Genomic DNA, 17,588 nt, shown 5'->3' on the forward strand with positions numbered 1-17,588 from the left:
CTCCAAAAAATATGGTACTCATTAGTCTTGGAAAAGTCACGTTTGATGAGCAGCCACAGTAAGCTGCTTTAGGTTCAATTGCCTTTTCACTTCTGTTTTGATCTGAGACAGGTAGCAAAAGCTCACGGTGGAGCAAATTCTCACAAGCATGTGGCCTTCTTGTGGGCAAAGAGTCTTGGTGGAGAGGCTGCCATGAAACTCCTCAACAAATTTGGACTTCTGGAAATGGCCATTGACCATGCAGCTGACAACAAGTGAGCAGCAAGGAGAGAAAGACTTACTGGTGTATCCAAGTAAGGTCTCCCATTGCAAAGGAGGCAAGATCCGCCAATGCCTTGTCTCATACCAGAGATTCTCAAGGGGTAGAACCTGCCCATAGGTTTCCACAAGGCATGGGGTTCTGCAAGAACTACGGGTGCCCTTTCTTGTGTGGCTTGAGTGGGGTTTTCTTGCTGTGCTTCTTTTGTAATCAGGTTGGTTTTAACCTCATGTGATAGTTGCCCAATAGTTTTCACTGCTGAAATTGAAGTGGTTTGGGATGGGAGACATAATTCCTCCTTCCACCTCCTTTTCTTCTTCCATAGCATTTTTGATTTTGCCTTTGAGTTGGCTAGACTCTCCCTGAAGCAGAAACTACCTGAGATCCACTTCAAATATGGCTCTTTCCTGGAAGATGAGGTAGAATCCCTTGTGTTTCTTAATGGTTGCTCTCTTTCCTGGAGTAATGCGGTAGTGAATATGTCACTCTTGTTAAATGCAGGGCAAGTTTGAAGAGGCAGAGGTGGAGTTTGTGAAGGCCGGGAAGCCTAAAGAAGCAGTTCTAATGTGAGTGTACCTCCACTCTCCTATAATACTCTTGATTTCTGCCTCTGTCCTATTCCAGTGGTTTCATGTGCTCCCCACTCACTTAGGTATGCTCATGCCCAGAACTGGACTGCTGCCCAGCGAGTAGCTGAAGTCCATGACCCAGAGAGTGTAGTCATTGTGCTAGTTGGTCAAGCTGATGCTGCCTTCAAGCAAAAAGAGTTCCAGAAAGCAGAAGCTTTGTTGCTGCGGGCTCAGCGACTTGACCTTGCTGTGAAACACTACAAGGTAAATAGAAAAAAAACGCCAGGACTGGTCTATTTGACAAAATGTTTTGGTTGGGTTGGGAGATGTTTAGTAAACTCTGGTCCTGCGTGAAATTTACCGTAGATGGCTTTTAAACCCTGATTTGTTATCCAGTTGTTAATTCTATGGCCGTGAGGAAGCCATTCTATTTAGACCAAATACCATCTTATTAAAGCTTATTAAAGGGATTTCCAAAGAAGTTCCATTTGACATTCTCTGCAACCAAATTGTGATCGAAACATGATAGCATTTCTTTGGTGATGGGAGCTGTAGATGAAATTGAATTTCAGAGAAGCATGCTAGCTTCTCCTCCTCCTGTTCTCCCTAGCAGTGCCAAAGATGCTGGTGGCCAACAACATGGGACATTGGCTTAGTAAAACAAACAATTATTTTGAATGATTGATTGCAAATTAAGTATGACCCCTTGCAAATTAAATATGGTCTGATATATCCTTCAGTGATCTGGCAAGGCAAATTTCTGCTGCCTTCCCACAACCAATGTAATGGGAAAGCCAGCAGGAAGTTAAAAGGGCTAGGCCAGCAGGCAGGTAAGTAGCTGCTGCTGGGTGGGGGAAGTGAGAGGATGCATGGGAAAGGGCCTACAAGAGTTGGGGAAGGTTTGCAAGGGTGTGTGTGAGCACGTGAGTTAGGAAGGGTACATGGGGGTGCAATACAGATCAAGAAGGAAGCATGATGTACAGCACCAGTCCATGAGGGGGTGCAAATGGCTGGCCTTGCATGAGCGCAGAGGGGCTGGGAGAGACTGACCAGTGACCAGTGACCTGCAACCTTCCTGCTGGCTTCCTATTGACTTTCTGGGGAAACTGATAGGGAAGATTGTTAATGGTGATCACAGGGCATTGTAATTGGTTGTAAATGCAAACTGATTGCCAAGCACCAGATTGTGACCATGATCTACCAAGGATGCCATAACCTGTCACAACTGCTATTCATTCAGTACCATTTGTTAGGTAAGCTCCCTGTTGGGAGAGCGAGTACGTTCAGAGAAGCATTGTGAGAGTGTTGTTGGAGAACACACAAACCAGCATAGAGAGACACTGCAGTTTAAATAGGCTTTTACTTTCATGGAAATAGAGGTATCAGAGTCCATCAAACAGTCCAAGTCATACACGCAAAAGACAGTCAGTCATCAATGTCTTTCAGTTAAGGGATAATCCAAATAACATAGTCCAGTATCATATAATCAGTTCGGTATTCAAAGTTTGCTAGCAGTTGCAAAACTTACAATAGCTCACGGCACTTCCAGGTTCCAAAAACATCAGATCAGCCCAGTATCTAACAAACAGAGAGAGCTAACAGTCATTCTGGCTCTCTCTTATGGCCGGATTGAGGAAACAACCAATCACATTTTACAGTATGATTTAAAGAAACAGGTATAGCATTGTTACATGATTTATATATTGCCAACCCAACCGTTAGATTATATTCCTAACACCATTGTCACTTTAAACAGTTGCTGAACAAATAATCCTGTCAAGGACTATCTATAGTTCCTAAGGCTGGAAGTTATGACAATTATAATTATTACAATTGTTCTTTTTTTTACGGGGGAAAAAAGATAAGTAGAGGGGTTTTTCCCTTTCTCCTTTGCCAAGTAAGGATACTTTTCATGATTCTTTTCCCAAGGAAGCTGCTATGTGGACGGATGCTCTCCGAATCTGTAAAGAATTTCTACCTGGAGATCTGGAAGCTCTACAGGAAGAGTATGAACGGGAAGTGGCTAAAAAAGGACCCAGGTATATAGGTCATGAGAGGTATGGGAAAATTGGCTTGCAAAAGTCACTTAGGCAAGTCACTCAGCCCTAAGATTAAGGCCTGATTTTTCAAAGACCTAATCACTTAGCCTTCTTTTATTGAGGTTTCTACAACTAATTGCTTCAAAGGACCAGGATCTCCTCTTCAAGCTATCTCTGGGACTATCCTAATTTTATGGGATGGGGTAGATTGGAGTTTCCACATCAAGTTGTAGGGAATCTCCTGGTCCCTTTGTGGCATCAACTAATATTCTGTTGATTGGTAGGGGCATCGAGGGCCTCCTGGAGCAGGCACGTGAGTGGGAGCAAGCAGGCGAATATGCCAGAGCTGTGGACTGCTATCTCAAGGTGCGGGACCCCAGCAACAGTGCACTGATGGAAAAATGTTCCATGAAGGTAGGAAATTGCTCGAGGTCCACCTTGCCTTCTCTGTTTATAGAATTTTAGTTCAGTTGGATGCACACAATGTACTTGAAGGAGAGAAATGGAGAAAAAGTTGGAAATTGAAAGACGTTTCTGTGGGGGAATTCTTTTGGCAACTGAGACACTGAGCTTGTCGATCAGAAAGATTGGCAGTTGGTGGTTCAAATCCCTTGTATAGGTCTCCTGCATGAGCAGGGGGTTGGACTAGATGACCTCCAAGATCCCTTCCAACTCTGTTACTGTTAAATCAATTGCGCCTCTGCTTCCTTTTTACATTTGAACTAGATTTGACCTTTGATTGTCGTTGATCAGTTGCTCATTTTCTAAAAGTTCATAATTCCCATTCCAACGGGTCTCTGATAGAGTCTTGTAAGCTGTAAATCATTATGGCAGGAGTCTCTGCACAAAGAAAAAAATACTGCACAGGGGACATTTCTTCATTTGTGAATGCTTCTTTTCATGTCAGGCAGCTGAACTTTCTATCAAGTTTCTTGGCCAGTCTCGGAGCATTGAGGTGATGAGGACAGTGGGACCACAGCTTGTCAGCATTGGCAAGTTCAGCGTGGTAAGAGTAAATCTCTGAAGGGCAGTTCCGTCTCATCTGTGTTTGAATAAACAATTCTTTCCCAGTTTTTTTTTTTTTTAAGATTAGAAAGAGGACAAAGGGGATAAAAATATTCCAGTAAAACATTTTATTTTAGAATACTGAAAGAAAAGATACATGTTTTCTATTGTTATAGGAAGACTTTTATGTATACAGAAGAGAGGCTGTGCAGCCCAGGTCTCTGGTAATAATAAAAAAATGAATTTAGGTTTAGGTTTAGGTTTAGGTTTATTGGGATTTATATGCCGCCCTTTTCCCTGAGGGGACTCAGGGCGGCTTACAACCACAGGGGAGGGGAAGTGCAAGGTCAAAACAAACACTTTGTGAACAAAAGAAAAATAATAAAACACAGCTTTCATTCAGCAATCAAACACTCGGGCGGGTAATTGGAAGCCTATCCCCAGGCCTGCTGGGAGAGCCAGATCTTGAGGGCTGCGCGGAAGGTCTGGGTCGTGGTGAGGGTGCGGATCTCCATGGGGAGCTCGTTCCATAGGGTCGGGGCAGCAACAGAAAAGGCTCTCCTCCGTGTGGTCGCCAGTCGACATTGACTGGCAGATGGAATTCGGAGGAGGCCCAGTCTGTGCGATCTGATTGGTCGATTTAGGGAGGTAATCGGCAGAAGGCGGTCTCTCAAGTACCTAGATCCACTACCATGGAGTGCTTTAAAGATGGTCATCATTATCCTGAAGCGCACCCGGAGACCAACAGGCAGCCAGTGCAGCTCGCGGAGGACAGGTGTAACGTGGGCGAACCGAGGTGCGCCCACTATCACTCGCGCGGCTGCATTTTGGACTAGCTGTAGTCGCCGGATGCACTTCAGGGGCAACCCCATGTAGAGCCCATTGCAGTATTCCAGTCTAGAGATCACAAGGGCTCGAGTGACTGTTGTGAGGGCCCCCCGATCTAGGTAGGGCCGCAACTGGCGGACCAGGCGAACCTGGGCAAATGCCCCCCTGGTCACAGCTGACAGCTGGTGGTCAAAAGTCAGCTGTGGATCCAGGAGGACTCCTAAGTTGCGGACCCTATCTGAGGGGTATAAAATTTGACCCCCCAGCCTAAGCGTTGGTGTATTAGCCAAATTATTGGGGGGGAAACACAACAGCCACTCGGTCTTATCCGGGTTGAGCACCAGTTTGTTAGCACTCATCCAGTCCTTAACGGCCTCCAGACCCCGGTTCATCACGTCCACCGCTTCATTGAGTTGGCACGGGGCGGACAGATACAATTGTGTATCGTCCGCATATTGATGGTATTTTATCCCGTGCCTCCGAATGATCTCGCCCAGCGGTTTCATGTATATGTTAAATAGTAGGGGGGATAGGACCGAACCCTGAGGTACTCCACATGTTAGGGGCCTCAGGGACGATCTCTGCCCCCCCACTAACACCGACTGCGACCTGTCCGAGAGGTAAGAGGAGAACCACCGCAAAACAGTGCCTCCCACTCCCACCTCCCGCAGTCGTCGCAGAAGGATACCATGGTCGATGGTATCGAAAGCCGCTGAGAGGTCAAGGAGAACCAGGATGGACGCATAGCCTCCATCTCTGGCCCTCCAGAGATCATCGGTCAATGCGACCAAAGCGGTTTCTGTGCTGTAACCAGGTCTGAAGCCGGACTGGAAGGGGTCAAGATAGCTAGCTTCCTCCAAGGCCCGTCGAAGCTGAAAGGCCACCACTTTCTCAACAACCTTCCCGATAAAGGGAAGGTTGGAGACAGGACGAAAGTTGTTTAAGATGGCTGGATCTAACGATGGTTTCTTTAGGAGGGGTCTCACCACCGCCGTTTTGAGTACGGCGGGGAAGTGCCCCTCCCGAAGAGAGGCGGTGACAACCGCCTGGATCCAGCCATGTGTCACCTCCCTGCTGTTAGCCACCAGCCAGGAGGGACACGGGTCCAGAATACAAGTGGAGGCACTTACAGCTCGGATGGCCTTGTCCACATCCCCAGAGGCAACTTCCTGGAACTCAACCCAGAACTGATGTGGCAAATGATCCTCCTGTGTCTCAGCTGGATCTACTGCGGTGGAGTCCAAGTCCGATCGCAACCGAGCTACTTTGTCCGCCAAGAATTGAGCATAATCCTCAGCCCTACCCTGCAAGGGGTCTCCCGCATCCCTCCTATTAAGGAGGGAGCGGGTTATCCTGAACAGGGCGGCTGGGCGTGACTCGGCGGACGCAACCAAGGAAGAAATATATGATCTTTTTGCAGTTCTTAATGCTCGGACATAGTCCTTGGTGCAGGTAGTTAAGAGTGCTCGGTTTACCTCGGACCTATCGGACCTCCACTGGTGCTCTAGGCATCTCCTCCGGCGTTTCTTCTCCCGGAGTTCCTCGGTAAACCAGGGAGCTCTCCGGGATCCACTGACCCGGAGGGGCCGTAGTGTCCCCAGAGGACAAAATGCTTTTTATCAATGAAGAAAGGAGAATTTAGTTTCTGTGAAACTCTCTGTTTCTGTGAAAAGTCAATTATCTGTGGCTGACTTTTATATAGAGGTTGGTGGGTCAGTTTACTAGCCTTAAGGATAAAAGAAGCATAAAGGAATGCCAGAACAAATGTTTTAAAAATCTTTAAAAGTAAATTCAGTTATTCAAAGTAGTCACTGATGAAATTACAGTTTTACATTTAAAAAATATTCCAAGCATAATTGTATGCGGAAACATGTCAGACATATTCTCCTGTACGTTTTTAACTTAGCCAAGTGAATTTAAATTGATAAAATGTGGCATGCAAATAAATATTGCATATATTTTAATTTTCCCCAACATTTCCATTTTTTGAATAGTTTTTTTACCGTAGTTTCAAAACTCCTGGGAAGTTTATCTCTTCTCAGGCCAGACATGCAATGAGCCTACAACCACTCTGTACAGCCCCAAACATCATATCTACTTCTATTTTAATACGCAATAGAAATTTTTTCATTTCTATCCTCAGGCGGTAGAGCTATACCTCAACCTTGATCTAATCAAGGAAGCCATCGATGCCCTCATGGAGGGGGAAGAGTGGAACAAAGCTAAGTGTGTGGCCAAAGAACTTGACCCCAGGTACTAAACTCTGCTTCTGAGAGTGATTTGCAAATAATACACTTTGAATAAGAATATATAATGCTGCTTAGGTGGAAGGCTGTCAGTTTCTCAGGTCTCCTGTTGCATCACCTTATTACTAAGGTTGCCTTATTACTAGGACAGAAATGACAAATTTCCTTTCTGGCAGATATGAAGAATATGTGGATCAACACTATAAAGAATACCTCAAGAATCAAGGCAAAGTAGATTCGGTGAGAAGGAATCTTGAATGGGATGAATGGGAAAGTGGGAGGCACTGAAAGTTGGGAGAACACTTCAAGTAAATTGTTTGAAGAACCTTTACGTCTATATAAATAGAAATGTGACAGATTTTTGAAGTGCAACTTAAATTGAATACATCTGTCATTGTTCTATCAATATTTATTTTTGAAAATGTTAAAAACTGTGACAGGGGAATCAAAAATCAAAGGCTTAGGAAAAAGTAGTGAAATTTAAATCGAAGTCTTGATGCAGCCAAACATATTATTTGGCAATTCTAGAAGGAGACTAGAGAATATGAGATGACATTAAGTGTACAAAAGATAGAACAGGTTGGTACTGCTGTATCATTATTGTTTAAAGTGACTGACTTATAACTGATCTCTCTTTGACAGCTTGTGGGCGTGGATGTTATGGCTGCCCTCGATATGTATGTGGAAAGGGGGCAGTGGGAAAAGTGCCTGGAGACAGCTGCCAAACAGGTATATAAAAAATCCAAGTGGTTCTATGAAAAGAGCCAAATGTTGTCTGACCACACACCCTAAGCATCTTCCCAAAAGCTATCTAAAACATTGAGTTTGAAACCAGATGGAATTGAGTCCATCTTCCATTCACCACTGCTTTAGTTAGGGGCCAAAGATCTGTCTGCAAAAGAGACTGAAAAGCAATTGTTAATTCAACAATGAATAGCAATAGCAGTAGACTTATATACCGCTTCATAGGCCTTTCAGGCCTCTCTAAGCGGTTTACAGAGAGTCAGCATATTGCCCCCAACAATCTGGGTCCTCATTTTACCCACCTCGGAAGGATGGAAGGCTGAGTCAACCCTGAGCCGGTGAGATTTGAACCGCTGACCTGCTGATCTAGCAGTAGCCTGCAGTGCTGCATTTAACCACTGCGCCACCTTGGCTCTATGAAAGCCAGTTTGATCTAGTGGTTAAGACAGTGGGAGACTGTGAGTTCAAGTTACTTAGCCATGAAAGCCAGCTGGATGATCTTGGGCCAGTCACTCACTCTCAGCCCAACTCACTTCACAGAGTTGTTGTTATGGGGAAAATAGGAGGTGGGAAGTGAGTTGGATATATTTGTGGCCTTCAGTTATTTGTAAAACTAATAAAGGCAGCTTACAAATAAAGAACAAGCATGAGATGGATAGTTATGTAAACCAAATGTATAAATAAATAAATAGCTATCACCCTGCTGGCACTCCCGAAAGCCTTAAAAGACCAGGCTGTTCTCTCAAGCTTTGGGTGGTTGCCTTCACTCCCTCAGATTGCACATGGTTAGGAAAATACATCATCACTTCTTGTTTTATTTTTATTCTGTTGGTTGTATGGTATGTTGCCCTGAGCCAGTTTGGAGATGGGTATTAAATTCATTTAATTGAATGAATTAAATCATCAATCAAGGCATCATGCCGAGCCTTCAGGAGAAGTAATTGGCATTTCTGTTGGAGTTATACTGACATTGTCTGTTGAATGTAGTGCTGCCTGCCTGCGCAGAATTGATTGGGATAAAATTGGATTTCAGAACTGATGAATGGAGTATCAGTTTGGACAGAATGCAAACAAAGGCATGATTTGTTTTTCCCACTAAGAAATGGGAAGCACTAAAGATACATAGTTCACCCAGAAAGGAATTTTCCCACTTGACCAGATCATTTCTCATAATGGGAAACTGCTATTTGTTTTACAGTTTTCCATATTATTTTGTTACTCTTTTGGATTTTTATAGAACTATAAAGTGCTGCATAAATATGTGGCTCTTTATGCCACATACTTGATCCGCGAGAACAATTGGGACAAAGTCTTGGGCCTCTATGTTCAGAATGGTGCCCCCGCCAATGCCCAGGTAAGATATAGTCCCAGCTGGCTAGGAAAATTTGCTTGCTTCTTCTTTTTAAAAAAATAGAATTTATTTTTATTTTCAAAACAAACACACATAAAATCTTCCTTCTTTACATACTCTAGAAAGTGTATCAGTTGGTTACAAAAGGTTTTCGTGCATCTCTTCCACAGTCATCAAGCATAATTCATATTAACTCAAGTATTTTAACTCAAATATTTATACTGTTACCCTTATACCTCCATTTTTATTTGACTATAATTAAACGTCCATCATAAAATATACCAAAATTTAATACATAAACACATACTGGCATGTCATTTAATATTTCTAAAATCCTCCAATAACACTGAATCCTTATGTCCTATTCTAGCTAAACATTCATAATATTTAATAACAAACTTTTCTAATCTTCCTTTCCAAATCGCTGTTGGCAATTTTCATCTAAAATTTGCTTGCTTCTGTTCATAGCAAAGCTATTCCCACATTTTCTCTTCAGAATTTCAATATCTATAAACGACTATTTGTGGAGATGGTGAATGCAGCCAATATGAATCGCTCAGAGGCTTATCACAGCTGGGCTGATTTGCGGGACGTGCTTTTCAACCTGGTAAGTACGGCTTAAAAGTAAATTATGATGTACCATTGAATGTAAAGTGCCTGATCTTCTTTTTACTCCTCTCTGCACTGCTGCTAATACCACACAAAAGTTTTCCTAAGTAAAGCTGCAATGCAAAATATCTGTGTGGCACCACTCTATATTTTCAGAGAGTAGCTTTTTCATTACTCAATCTCTTTGGTGGGGTGAATAAAATGTTTAGATGGCCTTAAATAAGGTGAGGTGTTTCTTTCTTTTTAATAAATATGTAAGATAAAGATCTTTTTTTCCCCAATTTTAAGTGATTAAGATTCCAGCAAACTTAACATGATCCCCTTTCTTACAGTGTGAAAATTTAGGGAAATCAAGTGAAGCTAATTCGCCAGCTCATGAGGAGTTTGAAACCATGTTGCTTATATCCCACTACTATGCTACACGATCTGCAGCCCAAAGCATCAAACAGCTGGTAAGAGAAGGATGGCAGCAGGTCAAAGGGATTTAACCAGTTTTCTAGTCTCTGGCTTGTTCCTGAACACCAGCTTTCTTACTATTTCACTACTCCAAGCATGGAGTTCTGATTGCATTATCTTTGATACAGTATTCGCCCTGCTAGTACAGCTTCAGACTTAGATGGCTACAAAGTCTGTGGGCCTTGTGCAACTGGCAACCAAATCTGTTTGCTTAGGTTTGCCGGTCATGAAAGAATAGTTCTTATGACATCTCTGAGTCATTTGTTTACAGCTTAATTTTCTCATGAAGAGTCCTATTTTCAGAACTTTTCTACTTTTTAGATTCATTGTGTACTAGCTGAATACCCGTGTTCCGCTATGAAACTATGTGAGCGGGCTTGATCAATTGACTTACAACTTGAAAATTAATGAGTAGTTACTATCAGCCTCTCCTCTCACCTTCTCTCCCTTAGGCTTGCCTCACAGAAGCCCCACCTTTCTTATCACCTCCTCTCCGACAGGCTCCTCTCCAAACTCCCAGCCAGCAGGCGGATGGGCAGCATGCCCATGTCCAAGTTTTCAGGTTGGGAGGGAGAGTAGAACGTCTAACTTCTTAGCATCAGAGCGTGTTAATAATAATATACAAAATACTAAGATCTGATAGTCATTTCAAAAAATCCTTTGTTAACGAGCACCTAGAAGCCAAGAGGAACATATGTGCCAAATTTCAAGTTTGTAGGCTTTATGGTTCTGAGATTTCGTGATTCCTGTGTGTGTGTTTTCGCGTTTATATATATATATATTTCACTCTGTGCAAATATCAAATTGCAATCCTTGATAACCAAGTTCTTTTCCTGAGACTTTGGAGGGAGAGGGTGACTCTCTCAACTCATTTAACTTATGACTTATAATTACAGTAGTATTTTTAAAAAGAAGGCAAGGGTGGGGCAACTAGCTCCACTTGAATAGACTGCCTTTGTCTGAGAAGGGCTGGTTTGCCAGAAGACGTGTCATCTCTTAAGAATGGAAGCTAGGGAGCAGAGTTTTGAGTTTGTGGTTTTTCGCCTCCAGGAAACTGTGGCAGCCAAGCTCTCCATCTCTTTGTTGCGTCATACTGAGATCATTCCAGCAGACAAGGCCTTCTATGAAGCAGGAGCAGCAGCTAAGGTGAGGAACAGGAAGCTCCTGTTTGTAGGTCACATCAAGGTAGTTGGTGGGGAAAATATGTGGTCAATTAATGCCAAATAAGGCAAAATGGAAAATGGCTGGTTCCTTGTATGCCTGGTAGGAATATGACAAACTTGCTGTCAGCTCTGAGACTGACCTGGCTGAAGCCGTTTTTTTTGTGCCTCATAGTTGCACAAACTTTAAAGGGGGGAAAAGTAGACAGACAGGCTACTTGGTCAAAACAAAAAGTTTTCTTGTGGTAACCAAGATCAACCCAGATGGCAGAGGAGTGACCAAGCAGCCTCCCAGTTACCTTCATTGAACAATGTGACACCTGGGGAGGGAATATTTGTTTTTGTAATTAGGGGGGAAACTGCGGGAACCGTTAGAGTTGGTTTTCACTAGCTGTGCCAATTTGAAGTGTCCAATAAACATGTTCTTTGAGGAATATATCTGTCTCTGAGTTCTGCTTTTGGTGGATGCAATACTTAGAATCCTGACACTTGCACTGACTTCCTGAGGATTCCACCTCTTACATTCAGAATCACCTTTAGATTTTACCTTTCAAACAAATGATCTCCAGAAAATGTTTAAAAGGGTTAAGACATTTTACAGTATAAGACCAAATGATCAAGAGAACTGAAGCAGTGTATCTACCATCTCATTCCAGATAGACTCTAGGCAGAGACTCGAAGGAATTAGTTGGATTCTTGAGCATGGTAAAAGGAAAGATGGGATACAATACAATACAATACAATACACAGCACTAGTAAAGTGGAGAAGAATCATTGTTTTCCTTTCTCAAAATATTACTCATGCTCATCCCATTAAAGTTAAATAGTGGCAGATGATTGACACAGTGCTCATTTAAACTATGGAATTTACTTTCACACTGTAACAATGCCTCCCAATTTAGGTACCTTAAAAAGAGGATTCAACAAGGTTATTGTGATGTTTATAAGTTTCCCAATCAGTGACCTTATTTTTTACAGGTCTTGCAGAAAAAAAAGTCTTTTTTTGTTCATATTATGTTTGGCAGGCTTTATGGTTGCATCTATCCTATCAGATTACTGTTGAATGAGAACATTAGATTATCAAGTCTTCATCCCACAGATAAATGTGAGAGAGTGATTATCGGTCTCCTTTGATTCTAATTAAACTTTTTTTAAAAAAAGTAGTACTTTTGTGGAGCACAATTTCCAATATGCTACTCAAAAGTCCAGCAATCATAGCTTGAAAACATTTGAACACTCTTGCCATGTTGAACTGAAATCAGATTTGACTTTTGGCAGAGAACTGGGAAAGATAGTTTATCTTTCTCTCTTTCCTCTTTCCAGGGTGTTGGTTGGCAGAACATGGCTTTTATCTTCCTAAACCGTTTCCTTGATTTGACTGATGTGAGTTTTATCGGAGACTCTTGAGAGTGGTGGTGGGGGGAAAAGGATTCCATGTTTTTCCTTTCTGATGTTATTTGCTCTCCTAGGCAATTGAAGAGGGCTCCCTTGATGCTCTAGACCACTCAGACTTCCAGAATACAGATATCCCTTTTGAAATACCACTGCCTGCCAAGCCACATATCTCTGTGAGTGTGTTCTCATATGCATACACAATTTCAATCCATTTGTATTATGAGCAGAGAGATAATATTTCTAAGGGGCCTTGGAAAAAGGACATTCCTTGCCCAATCCCCAGTCCAATTGACTTGCACACTTCCACCACCCATCCCAAGTATTACTGCTGCCGCCACTTTTCTTTCATTCTGAGCATCATATGTCTATCCGTGCTAGGAAGACCAGCGTGAGGAGATCCGTGACTGGGTTCTCACTGTCTCCATGGATCAGCGGTTGGAACAGGTTTTGCCACAAGATGAACGTGATACTTACGAAGCTTCTCTGGTAGCGGCGAGCACAGGTGTGCGCTCTCTGCCCTGCCTTATCACAGGTGAGCAGAGCAGTGTGGCATTTCAGCATGGCTGAAGCCATAACACAACATATTCCATCTTCTTTCCTCCATAAGATTTTCTAACGGTGCCTCTCCCCCACCCCAATATAAACGTCCATTTTTTCAGACCCTATTCTCATCCACTGTGGGAGAAAAAGTATTTAAATTTTTGTCCCATAGTTGTTTAGAAAGTCCCTCTTCTTCCAAACAGAAAAATATATGATGCTGCTTTGCTTACATTCCGAAGAATGTTAAACTTAACCTCTACTCTCCATTTGATTTCTTTTAATATGCTGTGCCTTTAACTAAGACACTTATCACTATTCAATTTTTTTGTTTTGCCTAATATATATTTTAGCATTTACTTCTGTACATTTTAACTTGTAAGTTTTTATCTTGAAAGATTATTTTAAGCATTTCATATTTTTAAAATCATATCTAAGAGTTCTGACTAGTGATGAAGTTTTCTCACTAAAGAAAGCTAATTTGTCCTGGTTGAATCCATGAGTCCATTTGTAGTTATTTGTAACTACTCGTTTTTAAAATTGTTCATTGCGTTACGATAGGCAATAAAGACAATTACAGCATTCAGAATGAATTAATCTAACTATAAGGATTACTCACAATTTTTCAAAACAAAGATATAGTAGAGTAAAATAATAAAACACAAGGCACCATGTATAATTTAGGGGAGAGGTGCATTCCAGACCATGGGAGTAACCACGGAGAAGGCTTGACAGACCTTATTCACACCCTATGAATTTCACAACAGAAAGAATTTCATCAGGACACTCATAAATGTTTGAACTGGATTGGATGGATAGAATCAATTTTCTAAGTGTTTGATATCTTAACCATTACACCAGACTGGTTCATTAGTCATGTCTGATATACTTTGTTTCATGGCTGATATAATTTTGTGCTATGCACAAAATATCATATGTATATACTAAGGCTACAAGGGCACTTACAGCTAGTCCTCCACTTCATTCAAAGTTACAACGGTGCTGAAAAAAGTGACATAAGTTTTTCACACTCAACCACTGCAGCATCCCCCGTGGACATGTGGTCAAAATATAGATGCTTGGAAACTGATCCATATTTATGACAGTTGCAGTGTCCTGGGGTAATTGTTTTTTGCAACCTTCTAAAAAGCAAAGTCAATGAGGAAGCCAGATTCACTTAGCAACTATGGCAAGAAAGATTGTAACATGTGACAAAACTCAATAGCTGCCTTGTTTAGCAATGGGAATTTGGGGCCAATTCTGATCTTAAGTTGAAGAGTACCCTGTATTAAGGCATTCAATATTTAAAACAGTCCAAATTAATCTCTAGTGTAATTAAGAAGCTACCCTGAGGTTCAATAGAATACATAGAAAGATTTTGTGCTTGCCGAAATTTGAACAGAGAAATTATTTGCTGGCCAGGAACTTGCTCCTTCAGGTGAGTTTTACAATATGTGAGACCCTCTTTATGCCCTTTTAATATGTTTTGTTTTCCTTCTCCCCACTCAGGTTATCCTGTACTAAGAAATAAGGTGGAATTCAAGAGTCCTAGCAAAGAAGCAAACAAGGAAAGCTGGAATAAGTTTTTGATGGCAGTCAAGGTGAGGAATAGAATGAAGGTATAAGAAAGAAAGCTAGCAATCATAAGAGAAGAGGGCATAGGGCAACAAAAGTAGGCAAGCTTGCCCTATAGCCTAAATCTATAAACTTTGATCTCAGCCCTAGCTTTACTCATGCCTTTCTTGCAGATGTCACACAGCCCCCCCTGCCAGGATGTTCTCAAGTTCATCAGCCAGTGGTGTGGAGGGCTGCCCAGCACCAGCTTCTCCTTCCAATGACCAACTCAACCAAAGCATTTCCTTAAGTCTTCAACCCCTTTTAGATATTTATTCTCCCATATTAAATATCTTGTTTATATAATGTCTGCCTTCTTTAATTGATGTGGCATTTATTATAGGTATGTCAAATGTCCTGCAACTCTAGAGACAAACTCAATGGAGATGACCAAAGATAACAGGATGAAAGGGGAGACTGGAAAATTAGATTATAGTGGTCACGTTGCATTGGAACAAAACTCACTTTCGCATGAGATTACATTTCAAATGGATTCAATAGGCAACTGCCTCCAATCTGTAATGGCTACTATATCTATTTGGCTACTGTGAACTGTTGAAGTTTGTGGTTTTATTCCAGTGGATCTAAAGGCATTAGATGAGGAAGACTATTTAAATATTATTTATTTTCTCTAAAAATCCAAGCAGGGTCAAACCTGTTTGGTACTTGCAGTGGAGGCAACTAAGACATCTCAAGGCTATAAACTAACTTGGATTTTTTTAAAAAACCATCCTTCAAGAAGGCATTAATGAATGAATCATGAAGGCATCTGGAGCTGAGTTCAATTTACCTTGACTTGGAAAAGGTGGAAGGAAAGAGAAGATGACCAGTAGCAAGATCAATGAACTCAGTTACAGTACTGATGAATGCACCTTTGGAAGTTCCGGAAAAAAACAAGCATTGGTTGTCAGGGAAAATGTCATTAGGAGTCAAAAATGATTTGATCAATCAATCAATCAATCAATCAAAGCCATGTGTAAATATCAACCAGCACCATGAGATGCTGTGGGAAGCTAACTGCAAAGACATAAGTAAGGGTCCTTCTGGCATGGCTTCTTAAGAGATGCAAATTTACCAAGAGCTTCAGATGACAATACTTTTTCCCTCTGAGAAAGGGCAGCCCCATCCAGATCTAAAGCTGGAAAGCTATTAAAAGATAAAAGAACTTGGAATCCATATCCAGTGTTGCTTGGGTTGATTCCAAACCTGCTCCTCACTATTCAGATCTTAACAAGCTCCAAGGTATGAGAGAACTGTGAGTTGGTTAGCCGAAGCTACACATTTTCTTGATCCATTATTGTAAGTCGGGCATTGGAAGCCTTATTTGTAACTTTGTTTAGTCCCCACAAGTGTTTATGCCTCCTGGTGAGGCCAGTTAATCCCTCAGAAAGTTGCCAATTACTAAGTGACAGTACTGTCATTGTGCTATTCTTAAGATGGCAACAAAGTGCTTCCTACTGGTTTTAGGTGGTTGGAGAATACAGATGTGCTAATGAGAGTTAATGTTCTGTAGTTTCAAGGTGCAGAATGCAACAGAACTACTTTCCCCCCATGTTTAAATACTTCACCCATTTCATTTAGAAAGCAGTGATTATCATGCTATGAAGAATAAGTCTGAATTCAGCGCAAGTGTTTACATTCAAAATTCATTTTGTCATTCCAATCTGACCATGTGTTCCAACCTTAGAACACTTCCAAAAAGACTAAAACTTGCTCTCTCATTCTTGAAGTCACTTAAATTCAAACTGTTTTGCATACCAAGTGCTGATGCAATACTCCTAAGCCTCTTACACTTGTTCTAATTAAGAGGTTCTAATTAAACCGAATGATACAGGTAAGGACCCCAAAAACCTGGTCCCCAAATCAAATTCAGCTGACTGATGCAACCCATGTGATGCTGTACATTAAAAGGGAGTAGGAGCCTGCAACTTACAATCTGCATATTCACCATTAGATAGAATTAATAAGTACCTTTTATCTACATCAGGAACTGTCTAAGGTAAAAGTAATCAAGTACTTAGGAGCTGAGGACTTGGCAGCACAAGGAAATAACAACCAATTGCCGGTCATCAATATACCAATCAACCAATAGGAAAGCACCACATAAATAGGAAACAGAATAACTTAAAGCACATATTCTGGTAGAGAGGAGTTCCCTGAGGATGGGCTCTAACATGAATCTGAAAGCTCGGAAGACTAAACCTCTGGTCCTAGTGATGGACCCAGACTGGATCTTGCAATTATCCTGGGACACATATATTTATTTGCCTTCATTAATAAAAGCAATAAACTCAGAACTATGGAAGATTTTTTCCTGTTCAACATAGAATTGTTAACACTGGAAGGTCTTCAGATATCAACCTACATAAAACCTTAGTACTAGGATCTTTTCCAGATGTTACCTAGACATAAAAATGTCTGCAAAAAACCCAAACAGAGAACTCACACAACCTAGAAACCAATAATATTTGCTGTAGAACATAGTTCCCAGACACCAAGGGAGCATTTTTCTTCTCTTTTTAAAGCAAAGGTTGTGAGCAATTTTTGGTGACTAAGCAGAAGCCAAAATGAGGTTCAGATTCAACCTAGATGCAGTCAGTGGATGAGAGAATACCTTTAAAAATATGAAAGCAGAGATCAAGAAATTTCAGGAGTACAAACAGCCCAACACCAACCACTTGTACCCTTTCCCAAGAGTAGGAGATTGCACAAAGTGGCTCCTTTTAACTCTGTGATTCCGATTCCCAGATTCCAATCACAAACAGGTTGCAGTTAA

General features: G+C 41.6%; 1 protein-coding gene across 2 annotated transcripts in view; it reads left to right on the plus strand.

Annotated features, from left to right (window-relative positions):
* Positions 1–15,118, plus strand: part of IFT172 (intraflagellar transport 172) — a 33,858-nt gene extending 18,740 nt beyond the window's left edge. Inside the window, exons 30-48 of one of the 2 annotated variants that reach the window (XM_087717359.1) lie at positions 112–254; positions 585–678; positions 761–825; positions 912–1,092; positions 2,758–2,867; positions 3,152–3,281; positions 3,775–3,873; positions 6,844–6,953; positions 7,123–7,186; positions 7,589–7,675; positions 8,928–9,044; positions 9,538–9,648; positions 9,983–10,102; positions 11,157–11,252; positions 12,590–12,649; positions 12,736–12,834; positions 13,040–13,193; positions 14,708–14,799; positions 14,947–15,118. In XM_087717359.1, the coding sequence (XP_087573485.1) occupies positions 112–254; positions 585–678; positions 761–825; positions 912–1,092; positions 2,758–2,867; positions 3,152–3,281; positions 3,775–3,873; positions 6,844–6,953; positions 7,123–7,186; positions 7,589–7,675; positions 8,928–9,044; positions 9,538–9,648; positions 9,983–10,102; positions 11,157–11,252; positions 12,590–12,649; positions 12,736–12,834; positions 13,040–13,193; positions 14,708–14,799; positions 14,947–15,036 (2,022 nt within the window). In that variant the 3' untranslated portion in view covers positions 15,037–15,118. Of the gene's footprint in view, positions 1–111; positions 255–584; positions 679–760; positions 826–911; positions 1,093–2,757; positions 2,868–3,151; positions 3,282–3,774; positions 3,874–6,843; positions 6,954–7,122; positions 7,187–7,588; positions 7,676–8,927; positions 9,045–9,537; positions 9,649–9,982; positions 10,103–11,156; positions 11,253–12,589; positions 12,650–12,735; positions 12,835–13,039; positions 13,194–14,707; positions 14,804–14,946 lie in introns of those variants that run through there. The other variant, XM_087717360.1, reaches the window with a different exon arrangement.
* Positions 15,119–17,588: the final 2,470 nt, after the last annotated feature.

This window comes from Thamnophis sirtalis, unplaced genomic scaffold (genome assembly GCF_051295495.1).
Source record: "Thamnophis sirtalis isolate CommonGarterSnake01/CBP01778 unplaced genomic scaffold, rThaSir2_p1.2 scaffold_6, whole genome shotgun sequence".
Taxonomy (NCBI): Eukaryota; Metazoa; Chordata; class Lepidosauria; order Squamata; family Natricidae; genus Thamnophis; species Thamnophis sirtalis.